The following is a 12,287-nucleotide window of genomic DNA, read 5'->3' as shown; positions in this document are numbered from 1 at the left end:
ACTAAATTGAGTCCTCTTCACCATTGATGCCACAGACCAAATGGGATAATATAAATCTAGATTTTTTTTGGACAAGATAGCAACGTCATTGATAATCAAACATGTTTCTTTAATTTACAGGACAAAAAGCAAACAAAGTATAGCATTGACAATTTTAACCAATAAGCTTATGTATACAATTATAATAAAACACATTCATATGGATTTTGACATTTTTATTATAAATACAGTAATCATATCATAAAAACAACAACAAAATACACTAATCAATACACTTCCATACAAGGAGGCCTATTATTTCGTCTACCAACACCCAGTGGGTTGCACAGAAACAGGTCCTCTTCTAGAATGGATGGTATATCAGCTCTTTTCTGTCACAAAGAAGCAGGATGAGCTCCTTCATTATTACTTGAATATGTCAACATAAAAGATTAATTTCACTAGTTTTTCATCATCTTTGTACTGTCAAAGCCTCCATGCCTTCAACCTTCATCCACTGGAATTCATGGATTCGTTGAGCAATACGCTGAATCACCTTGAATTGCTTTTGTAAACAATTTTTTGTGCACGTCAACTGAAAACACAAAAGTAAGTTGACAACAGGAGGCATTCCTTTAATTCTTGTTAATACAGTGATTTACCTCTGCAATATGGGTCAAATAAACCCTAGTTTTGGATTTATTCTGTGAAGAGAGCGTATGTGATCCCCTGGAATATCGGGGATACCTGAATGTACTTGACGGTATATATCGGTATGTATTAATTACATTTTTACCAGTGAAATATTGAAAATTATTCATTCTATAAAGGTGATATTTTCACTAGTGAAAAATATCACTTTTTGTGATTTGACCAATCAAAACACTACTTACAAACGACATAGGAGAACTTATAGCTGCCCTGGTAGATTTTGCTATAAAATGTAAAAAACAGAATATCTAACAGTATCTTCAGTAATACCAAATATATTTCACTTGTGCGACTAATATTTTGATAATTTTCACATGTGTGGCGCGCTTGTGAAAAATACCAAAATAATAGCCCCACTCGTGAAATACATTTGGTATCACTGAAGACACTGTTAGATATCCTCTATATATATATATATACCACTTTATTTAAGAAACCTTGTCTTGACTCGGACTTTCAGAACTTGCTTTATTCCTATAATTCCAGGGTTTACAAAATGCCCATAAATAATTTAGGAATGTCCCAAATTATTGTGCAGTTATTGAACGAAGCCCAATTAAGACCTGTGTTTCCTATGAACCATTAACTATTGTTCATTACCTCTGCCTTGTTAGCTTTCTTTGAGGTGAAGTCATGCACACAATCTATAAAGCAGTCCTCCGTTAACCTATTGTAGTCCAAGAGAAGTGTTTTCCACTGAAAGGAAAATTCATTATAAAAGTTGAATTTCATCTGTATACACATTGAACTTGAGTAGACTTAATATACTAGGTATTTAATAAATACTTTTGTTAATATACAAGACCTGAGGTCAATTTCCATGTTAATATACAAGACCTGGGGTCAAGTTCCATGTTAATATACAAGACCTGAGGTCAAGTTTCATGTTAATATAAAAGACCTGAGGTCAATTTCCATGTTAACATACAAGACCTGAGGTCAAGTTCCATGTTAATATACGAGACCTGGGGTCAAGTTTCACGTTAATATACAAGACCAGGGGTCAAGTTCCATGTTAATATATATACAAGACCTAAGGTCAAGTTCCATGTTAAGACACAAGACCTGGGGTCAAGTTTCAGGTTAATATACAAGACCTGAGGTCAATTTCCATGTTAATATACAAGACCTGGGGTCAAGTTCCATGTTAATATACAAGACCAGGGGTCAAGTTCCAGACACTAAATCTTATAATTATCACATAGTGCTGTGTTGATGATGTCTTGCTTTTAATATGTATCATTAATCTCTCAAATGCAGCTTGTAGACTGGGCTGTTTATTGGAAAGTATTGTCCTCGTCAAGCTGGACACTAGACTCCATAATAATCATTGAAAGTAGGAATGGACATCTGGAGGCAAAAACTACTTATGTGCTTAATTTGAAAGTTTTATTATGTAGGTGATGACCACCTTACATGTACAATTAAAATATAAACTTGTAATTATAATGGTATTAAATGCAACAGAACTTTTCATCTTAATATTTACAACAGCCATCACATTTGACAATTATTTTGATTCTAGATTTTCCTTGGCACGAAAGGGTTACATGTATTTATAGTAGTGATTTTTTTTCCTGGTCTGAATTAACATACAAAATGAGTTATTTACAATTAATTATAAATAAAATAATACAAGAATAAATTTATTTACCATATACTTCAGGCCAAATAAGAAAATAAGTGTGACAGATAAGTTAATAGATGTGTAGATACATATACCTGCATAGATTCATTTGGCATCTGCATAATATTAGGCTCTTGAGCAGCCATGGTGCAAATTTCTTTATTTCAATATTTACCTAAAACAAAAATGAAAAAAATATTGGTAATGACATCATCACTTAAACACAACCAAGACAGATTTATAATTCTACATTCTAAATTATATTTATCTAAGGAAAGGAGGAGTACAGTTTTTTTAATTTGTTTTATCAATGGATATTTTAAATCACTTGTTCACACAAATGTCAATATAGAATATAGAATCAATATAGAAAGTTCATGGGAGGAAACCAGGATACTCAAAACAAAATTGTCAATCAGGAGACTCCATGCCATACCTAGTCTTTTCTCATCAGGAATCGAATAGTAAAACATTTGCTATACATGTGAAATTAAGTTCCTAAAATGTATATGTAATTAAGTTGCTGGGTACACATTATTGGTATTATGGGAAAGGCTAACTGTATGCATTGTGTAGCTGCATGAACTGGACAGGGCCAAGTACTGTATGGTGGCATGGCCAGCTGCTAGCTCAGATGGTTACAGCATTTGTCCAAGAGTTCAGAAGTCCTGTGTTCATAATTTGGATACACCTTGCGCAGGAATCAAACTGATCTGCTTTGCAAATCAAAACCGTAAGCACTATATGAAGTTTTAGGTTGATTGACCAAAAGGAACTGGACAGATTTTCTATTCATTTACAGTGACCTTGACCTTCGAACCTGAAAAGCAATCCCAAGGAAGCACTCTACAAAGTTTGAGTTTGATTGGCCGAAGGGAACTTGAGTTATCACATGGAACCTCAATTTTCTATTAAGAGTTACAGTAACCTTGACCTTTGAACATCGAACAGGAAAGCAATCCCAAGCAAGCACTTCCTGTAAGAAAACAATGCATCAAGTTTGCATTTGATTGGCCCAAAGGATCTCAAGTTATCGCAAGCAAACCTATTTTTTATTTATAGTAACAATGACCTTTGACCTTTGATCCTGAAAAGCAATCTAAGCAAGGACTTGAGGTAAAGAAGCACTGTATGAAGTTTGAGCCTGATTGGCTAAGGAAAAGTCGAGTTATCACATGGAAACAAATTTTCTGTTGATAGTATCAGTGACCTTGACCTTTGACCTACAAACCTGAAAAGCAATCCCAAGCAAGCACTTTCGGTAAGGAAGCACTGTGTGAAGTTTGAGTTTGATTTGGCCCAGGGGAACTCAAGTGTCGCATGGAAACCAATTTTTTTTATTTATAGTAAGTGACCTTGACCTTTGACCTTCAAACCTGAAAAGCAATCCCATGCAAGCACTTTTCGCAAGGAAGCGCTGTTTGAAGTTTGAGTTTGATTAGCCCATGGGAAGTTCAGTTCCGGGAACTGAAGTTATTATATGGAAACCAATTTTCTATTAATAGTAACAGTGTCCTTGACCTTTGACCTTCAAACCTGAAAAGCGATCCCAGGCAAGCACTTATGGTAAGGAAGCACTGTATGAAGTTTGAGTTTGATTGGCCCGGGGGAACTCAAGTGTTGCATGGAAACCAATTTTTTATTTATAGTAAGTGACCTTGACCTTTGACCTTCAAACCTTCAAAGCAATCCCAAGCAAGCACTTTTCGTAAGGAAGTGCTGTTTGAAGTTTGAGTTTGATTGGTTTGGTTTGGTTTATTTTGTTTAACGTCCTATTAACAGCTAAGGTCATTTAAGGATGGCCTCCCGTGCGTGCGACATGCATGCGTGTGGTGAGCGTGTATGTGTGTTTTGGGAGGCTGCGGTATGTTTGTGTTAAGTCTCCTTGTGATAGGCCGGAACTTTTGCCGATTTATAGTGCTACCTCACTAAAGCATACTGCCGAAGACACCCAGCAGGACACCCAACCTGGTCACATTATACTGACAATGGGCGAACCAGTCGTCCCACTCCTCGTATGCCGAGCGCTAAGCAGGAGCAGCAACTACCATTTTTAAAGACGCTGGTATGTCTCGGACAGGGGACAGAACCCGAAGCCTTCCTCACAGGGGCGAATGCTCAACTAAAGGCCAAACGTGAGGCAGTGTCAAGGGAGACATTAGGAAGAAGAAAGTTGTTCAGAAAGAAGAGAAAAGATAAGATCCCAAATTCAGTCGCCTCTTACGATCATGCAATGGGGGCAGCAGGTACAATTCTTACGCCCTACCTGCAGGGCCCAGGGGAACTCAAGTTATCGCATGGAAACCAATTTTTATTTATAGTAACAGTGACCTTGACCTTTAAACCTGAAAAGCAATCCCAAGCAAGCACTTTTGGTAAGGAAACACTGTATGAAGTTTGAGTTTGATTGGCCCAGGGGAACTCAAGTGTCGCATGGAAACCAATTTTTTATTTACAGTAAGTGACTTTGACCTTTAACCTTCAAACCTGAAAAGCAATCCCAAGCAAGCACTTTTCATAAGGAAGCGCTGTTTGAAGTTTGAGTTTGATTGGCCCATAGGAACTCAAATTATTGTATGGAAACCTATTTTCTATTAATAGTAACAGTGTCCTTGACCTTTAACCTTTAAACGTGAAAATCCCAAGCAAGCACTTTTGGTAAGGAATTGAAGTGCTGTTTGGAGTTTGAGTTTGATTGGCCCTAGGGAACTAAATTTATCGCACGGAAACCATTGGCAGACGCCGCCACCGACATAGTGACATGTATATATATATATGTCGCTTCATTATAAATTATAATTAGGCGACACAAAAATAGTGGGAATGCCGGATTACTATATATTCTTAATCTTGCCGAATTGTGGACATGTACAAAATTAAAGTAAAAAGAACATTATATATATATTCATTTCTGGCTATAGTTACATGTACACTATACATGTATACATTTTGTACATGTGCAGCAGAATTGGACTGGGCTGAAAGCTGGTAGAATTATAGCTCAAATTGTTAAGAGCGTCCGTCTAGAATTTTGAAGTAACGGAGCGGGACAGAATTTAGGAATTCACATCCTTGGTATAACGGAACCCTAAATCACAGGCGTCTGCGTCTGAAGTATATTTAGGCCTAAAGAAAAAATAAATTAGGTCCTACTACATCTATAGGAGTAGGGGTTAATACTTTTTTCTACCAATTGCAACAACCAGATGCAAACGCCTGTGCCTAAATACCGAACGCGGCTTTAAAAATCACCAGTTACAGAGGGATGGGGAACAACGCTATAAAATATGTTGTGGTGCTTCCCTATATATCATATATACGTATACGTAGTACATGATAGCTACATGTAGGCTGCTAGCCTATCTATCTGATGTTATACCTCATGATTCAGAGGAGAAATCAAATGAAGATCAACCACGTATTTGTGGTTTTAAAATTGAATCCTATGTTACATCCTTTTCTAAGCTGGTTATAGGGTCAATTTTTCAGTCTATACTCGATAATAAATATGAAAACATGACATACTTGCACGTGGGTATAAAAAGTCAAGCTCAGACACATACACCACCGGAAATCGGTTAAAACCTAAATTTACATGTCGCAAATTCAATGATGAATAAGTGAGTATCATATTAAACACTATATAATTAAGTCAGTGCATTCATTGAGATCTATTAAAAATCACATAAAATATGGTATATGTTATTTCAAGAAAAAAAGATAAAGTATTACGGCAATGAAATTCCGAAGAATTCGACCAATCAGATCGCTTCTTACAAGAAGTGTTTGGTGATGACATTGTTGACAAAAATGGCAGCGGGAGTTTGGAATGAAGAGGGATACAATGAGTGTTAAGCTCGATTCAACATCGATTAAGAAAAATATGCATATTGTTATATAGAAAAAGAGGTAATTGGTGTATGCATTGACATCCGCTTTCTACTTATGCGAACGAATCACCATTGGTTCCCTTGGTCACAGAAATCGAATCATGAGTTGAGAACGTCAGAGTTGGAGTTCCAGTGTAGTCTTTCAAAGTTGAGACACATGCTTTCTAATTAAGCACTGGAACTTTCAATTGAGGGGGAAATACCCTCTCAACTCGAACAAATGTATTTACTAGTATTGTTAAGCCAAAAGTTGCGTGTGAACACGTAGCCCACATGTGGTTTCGTACGTACATTATATGATGATGTACGGTATGCGATTAATGTACACAACATCAACCCAGGTTCTATCTTCAATAAAGCTTATCAATCTGGTATAGTTTGCATTTAGAGTGGTTAATGGCACCAAATGTAACAGGAAAGCAAGTAGTGACACGTGTGACTCCACTGGGGATCTTTTACCCTTGGCCAGCTGCCAGTCCATCTATCAATTCAACTAAGCTGATGACTACTATATATATATATACACTATATAAAATTAAAGCCTACCACAGGTTTTATTTATAATCTTAGAAGTTTACATCTGTATGTTGCTTTTACTAGTATTTTCACATACATGTATATTTGTCAAAAAATTTGAGCCAGTTTGATCCCTTATGGTGACAAATATGATATAACATGGATTCCATTCTTATAGTATATCCTTGTTTTTGTCTATTTCAGTTTTACCATGGCACAATCTAGTATGCTAGAGTTGCTCGCCCTGACAGATGCAGCAGTCAAGGGTCTGGACAAATCTACGAGGTCTTCCTCTGCCAGTAGTCGCTCTTCACGGGCATCAGTTGGGAAAAGTCAATATCATGACTCACGAAGTCATGATAGTGGTATTTGTAAAACCAATACTGCGACAGATAAAAATGAAGGCCAAGTTATACGTCATCTTGTTCATGATTCAGATGAGAGCACTACAGCCAGTGATGTTTTAATAACATCTACTACTGTCGATCCTGATCAAAGAAGTTTTATGTTACAGGATGAGGAAAATTTAAGTAATGTTTCAAAGTGTTCCAAAATATCAATTGGTTCAGAAAATTTTAATACTTCTGGAGCACAAAAAGTAAAAATTTCATCCAAGAGATTGAGAGAGATAAAGTCCCCTTTTGATATAAGTCCTAGGGATGGAGGAAATAAAGAAAATGTTAAAGGAAGTGTTTCAGCTGTTAGAAAAGCACCCGCTAAATCTGTTGAAATACCAGTGGATGTGCATGCATCAGATATAAACAGTGATGACAAAAATTTAAGTAAAAATGCCATTGCTAAACCAGTGATTTCAAAAACTAGCAAAATTAAAATACAATCTGCACCTAGAGGTCTTAGTGAGGGCACAAAAAGGGATTACACGGAAAACAATCATTTCTTTTCACCAATGCAAACTCAAAGAACTGAAACCTTTGAAGAGTTTTCTCCCCGAGATGAAGGCAAGGAGCTAATAGAAAGGAAAGGCATCCGCTCACACATTACTCCCCCAAACACTCCTGATCCTTACAGAGTAAGTAAACAAAAGGCTTCAGAGGTGTTTGTGGAGAGGCATACACCAAAGAAGATGATTCAGTCAGAGAGGAAGACACATTTAGAGGAATCCCAGAGTGACCATGGAAAAGACCCAACATTAGATCTCAGTGGTAGTGTTGATCTTCTGCCTGAAAAAGAAGGTATCCATTTTTAATCCTTAGTCTGAATATGTTAAACTTTTGTATCATATTATACACTACAACATATAGTAAGATTGTCTGCAAAGTGGTGCAGTTCATTTAACCATTCGGGCATGAATAATCTTGGTATGGAATTTATTGTCAATATGCATGAATGACAGCTGGCCTATAGAAAAACCTCGGTATACATAATTTTCTGCAAAGGAGAGTGATTCATTTAGTTTTAATGTTACATTTATGTATACCTCCACCCCCACCCCTGCCAAAAAAACCTACATTTTAATAAGTTGCACTTTTTTTGCAGTTATGTCCCCTTGTCTGAATGTAAGCGAGAGCAGCAGGGAGAGTAGTCAACCAGAGATATTCACAGTGCCTGAGAGAATTGTCACAGTGTCTGCACGTACATCACTTTCCACCGACGCCTCCCTCAGTGATACAGGGCCAATAGAGCAGGATGAAAAGAGGATCCCACCAATGCTGTCTGCCAGATACCAACTAGGGTCAAAGGTCATCATATGAGATGTTTCCTGTTTTTCTTTATAAATCGTTTCTTTAACAATGAAACAATATTTGTTACTTGTAAATAAACTTGAGATCATCTGTCATAATAACAGTTTTATCATAGATATCTTACACATTTGAAATTAAATGAGTAATGTAGATATGCTCACAAAATGTTATTATTCTTTGGCAGATGAATGGAGGAGTGCTTCAACAGGGGGCTCCAGTGGAGGGGTCCAGTGGACTAGACAAAAGGAAGGAGTCACCAGAAGTTAAAATCTCCAACTTCAAAATGTCAGAGAAGCAAAAACTTATCAGACAGACATTTGCTAAAAGGTAACTTAACAATTTGAACTATGCATATCAACACTGAAGATTAAAGCTACCGAAACATTCAATAACTTATTGCATAGATTTGCAATAAGAACAAGAATTTTTCCGGTTGATATGGATGTAAATAGACATGACATGAAATCTTTGCTCAAATTCTGCTCTCTACTCTAGGTATGAACAGGCAGGACCTGTGAAGAGGGTTGTTCAACCAAAAATTGTTGGTGCAGACAGAAAAGGACCAGATGTCAAAGGGGAAGGGTCAAAGGTGACAGGGCAGACAAGTGAGGCCATAGCTGTTGCGGTGGCAGCTAGTGCAGCTGTAGCAGCTACACAGCCTTTCCTTAAGGTAAAGATGATCAAGACTATGTCCATATCAGTCCCAAACAACATATACACTGTCCATTAGTTATATTTATCTTAAGTTGTTCAAGACATTAAGATGTAAATAATTATGATATTGGATGAAAACAATTGCCATTGACTCAATAAAGTTGTAAATGTGTAGCATTCTAAAAAACAAACTGTATATATACATTTTGAATGAACATACCATAAAAGTCCTTTTGGAATTATGAGCAATTCAAAATTTTTGTTTCTTCTCATCAAATATAATATGATATTCTTTAGGCTCAGCAGGATTTGGAATCCAAAATGGGAGAGATTTTGGAAAAAATGGCTGTGATTCAAAAGAGTGGCTCAGCCAAACAAATGGTGTCCGAGACTGAAACTGCAGTACAGGAATCACAGAAAGTTATGGCCCTTGAGAAACAGTTGTCCCAACTTACAGATCAGAGAATAGAACATCTAGAACGTCTGCAAGAACATCAACTGCAGATGCAGGTAGTTGTTGATGCCTTAGTTGTAGATTTGATTAAGATTACCAAGAAATGAGATGTCTACCAATTTGTATTTATAATGATCTATGTTCATTACACCTACATGTAATGCAATAACTAATCATATAGATCAGAAGATGATATACGAAAAGTAACTTAAAACACAACACTTGAATTGTACGAAATAGAGGTACTTACCAAATGTATATTATTTTAACTTCCATCAGGCAAAATTGATATCACTTACAAGAGATACACCCAAAACCAGATCAGTGGGTGGCTCCCCTCAACGAACTCCTCCCCAGCAGAGGAAGTTCCCTTCACCCGGAGCTGATCTACCAAGGAGAGCTTTCAGTAAGACAACCATCAACAGGACTTCTGTATCTCCTAAAGGGTCCCCCCTGGACACCCCAGCCCCTCGGTCAAGAGCACCCCGTCCAGTAGCCTATGACCCATCAGCCATGGCAGACTCACAGACACAGCAGTGTAAGTACCTATTGACAGTGAACAAAAAACTGTACATAGTATTGTGAAAAAAAATACTAAAATATATTAGTAATTAATTTGTTAAATGTATGTTTTGTCTTTCCTTTATGTGGTTGTCTGTTTAAACCTCATTTATTGAATTACCTTAGAATTTAATCTCCTCTCCAGTTCCCTATCAAACACATTAATTGTGCTTACTGGTTGTCCTGTCCTCATAAGGCCCTGGCTGTTTTGAGGATGTTAACCTCCTAAAAACGAAAACAAACTTATTGTTTGTTGTTTATTGTGTATTAAAGAAATTGTGTTATCTGAGTTGCCTCCCTTAAGCTGGAGGGATCATAGACTATGTTTATAATGAAACCTCCTTTTCTGGCTATTAAAGTGTATCCTGAATTATTTTTGTTATGGTTACAAATTGTTAGATAAAGTACTGTGAAGAAATTAGGTAAATATGTTGTACCATTTCCGAGATATGCGTGATTTTGTGGAATGCATACCTGTACAAAAATGTCATTTGTCCTAGATAGTCACATAACTAGCTGTGTCACAAGTGTGTAATATCGGCCATATTGTATATATAATGAAATAAGACAGACGAAGCATGAGATCAAATATCACTGTGTAATGTAATGCAATATCACTATTTTAATATCTGGCATTGAACTATATGTTATACTGAAGAGCATGGTTGTTGGATCAATATTTTATGTGCAATAATGGATTGATGATCAGGAAATTACTTGGCAATTACAAGTATGTCAAGTTGTACTGGGATGGCATTTTTAACAAGACTATTTAGGTAGCAGACCGCAGTAATATAACCTGGCCATGAGTGATTTCTTTATTGAGCAAATAACTCATGTACATTGTATTATGTACACGTATAAAAAATGGAAAAAATAAACGTATACTTTAATTGGTATATTCATTATGAAATAGTTTATACAGACTTCACATTTGTTAAAAAGAAAAAACAAAAATGATTTGAGATAAAAAAAATTCCTGATTTTCCGGTAATGTCTTGACACCAGAAATTTGCTTCCATCAAAACTTGGTACGTAGCAGACAAGGCAACATAGCAGAAAAACTTAATGATGTAAAATATATGTCAAAACAAGATTAATTCTGTCTTTGGGATAGAGAGATTTAATTTCAATTAGGTTTAAGAAAAAAAAATGTGTTAAGAGTTGTGTCATGTTGGGTCAAAAATCATGATATTTTGCAATTTTTAAGGTTTTTTGAAGAGGTTACAATGGTTTTTACAGGTCTGAAAAATATAGAAAAAAATAAGTTTACAGATCCTTACAGCTGTATCAAAATTGCAAATGTTGTATAGATAACAAATATATATACTTTAATATAGGTATTGTGTAGGGTTAACTGCCGTTTACATATCTAAAACATGGTTTTTTTTTCAGAATTGTACATTTTTACTGTACACTGCTATGTTACAAATTGTGTAGATTATGTACAAAATTTGTGCCAACAAAAAGATAAAATAACAATTCTTTAAACACTTCTCACAAATGTTATCATAATAAGATATGTGTTTGAAATTTTACATAAACAAAACAGGCCCCTGGTGTCATAGACCAACATGACTGCTGACTACATTATGTATAAGTGCTCACGGGGGGGAGGGGGGGTGTTCTTTTTCTCAGGAGGAGGTAGCATTTTCATTTTATGACTGTTTCATATGGGAAAAAAAGGACCAAGGTGAGCTGATGTCATACCTTTGCGTCCGTCGTCCATCCTTCAACAATTGACTTCTTCTGATTCCTAGTTGGGTGGGATTCAATTGATGGGGCTGACCCCTAAGGGTCCTGAGGGCAGGGCCAAAAAAGGTCCATGTGGCAATATTGATATTAACTACTTCTTCTCTGGACCTAATCAATGTATGACATTGATATTTCAGTGGTAGCATCCCTAGGTGACTGTGATTCAAATTTATACAAATAATAGGGCTGACCCCCAAGGGGCCTTAGGAACGGGGCCAAAAGGGGTCCATTTAGCAATATTGATATTAACGATTTCTTTTCTGGATCTAAGCAATGTATGACATTGATATTTCAGTGTTAACATCCCTAGGTGGCTGGGATTTAAATTTATACAAATGATGGGCTGACCTCCCCAGGGGCCTCAGGGGTGGGGTAGATAATTGTCAAGTAGTAATAACGACAGTACAGACAAGTAAATTGTCAAATTTTCAAGGCAA

At 36.4% G+C, this 12,287-nt stretch overlaps 2 protein-coding genes across 2 annotated transcripts in view; one reads left to right on the top strand and one right to left on the bottom strand.

Moving 5' to 3' along the window:
• Nucleotides 1–200: 200 nt before the first annotated feature.
• On the bottom strand, nucleotides 201–5,907 carry LOC117324266 (mitochondrial import inner membrane translocase subunit Tim9-like). The gene is made up of 4 exons (XM_033880046.1): nucleotides 5,843–5,907; nucleotides 2,413–2,492; nucleotides 1,291–1,386; nucleotides 201–574 (listed from the first exon to the last, which is right to left on the bottom strand). The coding sequence occupies exons 2-4, from the start codon at nucleotides 2,461–2,463 to the stop codon at nucleotides 452–454; spliced, it is 270 nt and encodes an 89-aa protein (XP_033735937.1). The 5' UTR covers nucleotides 2,464–2,492; nucleotides 5,843–5,907; the 3' UTR covers nucleotides 201–451.
• Nucleotides 5,908–6,114: 207 nt separating this feature from the next.
• Nucleotides 6,115–12,287, top strand: part of LOC117324264 (TALPID3 protein-like) — an 82,219-nt gene continuing 76,046 nt past the window's right edge. The window contains exons 1-7 of the mRNA XM_033880042.1: nucleotides 6,115–6,226; nucleotides 6,928–7,916; nucleotides 8,221–8,423; nucleotides 8,611–8,753; nucleotides 8,922–9,096; nucleotides 9,378–9,590; nucleotides 9,814–10,072. Of these exons, the coding sequence (XP_033735933.1) occupies nucleotides 6,935–7,916; nucleotides 8,221–8,423; nucleotides 8,611–8,753; nucleotides 8,922–9,096; nucleotides 9,378–9,590; nucleotides 9,814–10,072 (1,975 nt within the window). The 5' untranslated portion in view covers nucleotides 6,115–6,226; nucleotides 6,928–6,934. The remainder of the gene's footprint in view (nucleotides 6,227–6,927; nucleotides 7,917–8,220; nucleotides 8,424–8,610; nucleotides 8,754–8,921; nucleotides 9,097–9,377; nucleotides 9,591–9,813; nucleotides 10,073–12,287) is intronic.

Source organism: Pecten maximus, chromosome 3 (genome assembly GCF_902652985.1).
Source record: "Pecten maximus chromosome 3, xPecMax1.1, whole genome shotgun sequence".
Taxonomy (NCBI): domain Eukaryota; kingdom Metazoa; phylum Mollusca; class Bivalvia; order Pectinida; family Pectinidae; genus Pecten; species Pecten maximus.
Note: the sequence above shows the minus strand (reverse complement) of the source record. Positions and strands in the feature narration are given on the sequence as shown.

Bases quoted from the DNA above. Each gene is read 5' to 3' on its own strand.
- LOC117324266 (XM_033880046.1), bottom strand. From the start codon at position 2,463: ATGGCTGCTCAAGAGCCTAATATTATGCAGATGCCAAATGAATCTATG. The intron at 1,387-2,412 runs GTATATGTATCT...TTTTCCTTTCAG, and splicing joins TGCCAAATGAATCTATGCAG to TGGAAAACACTTCTCTTGGA. The intron at 575-1,290 runs GTAATGAACAAT...TTGTGTTTTCAG, and splicing joins AGAAAGCTAACAAGGCAGAG to TTGACGTGCACAAAAAATTG.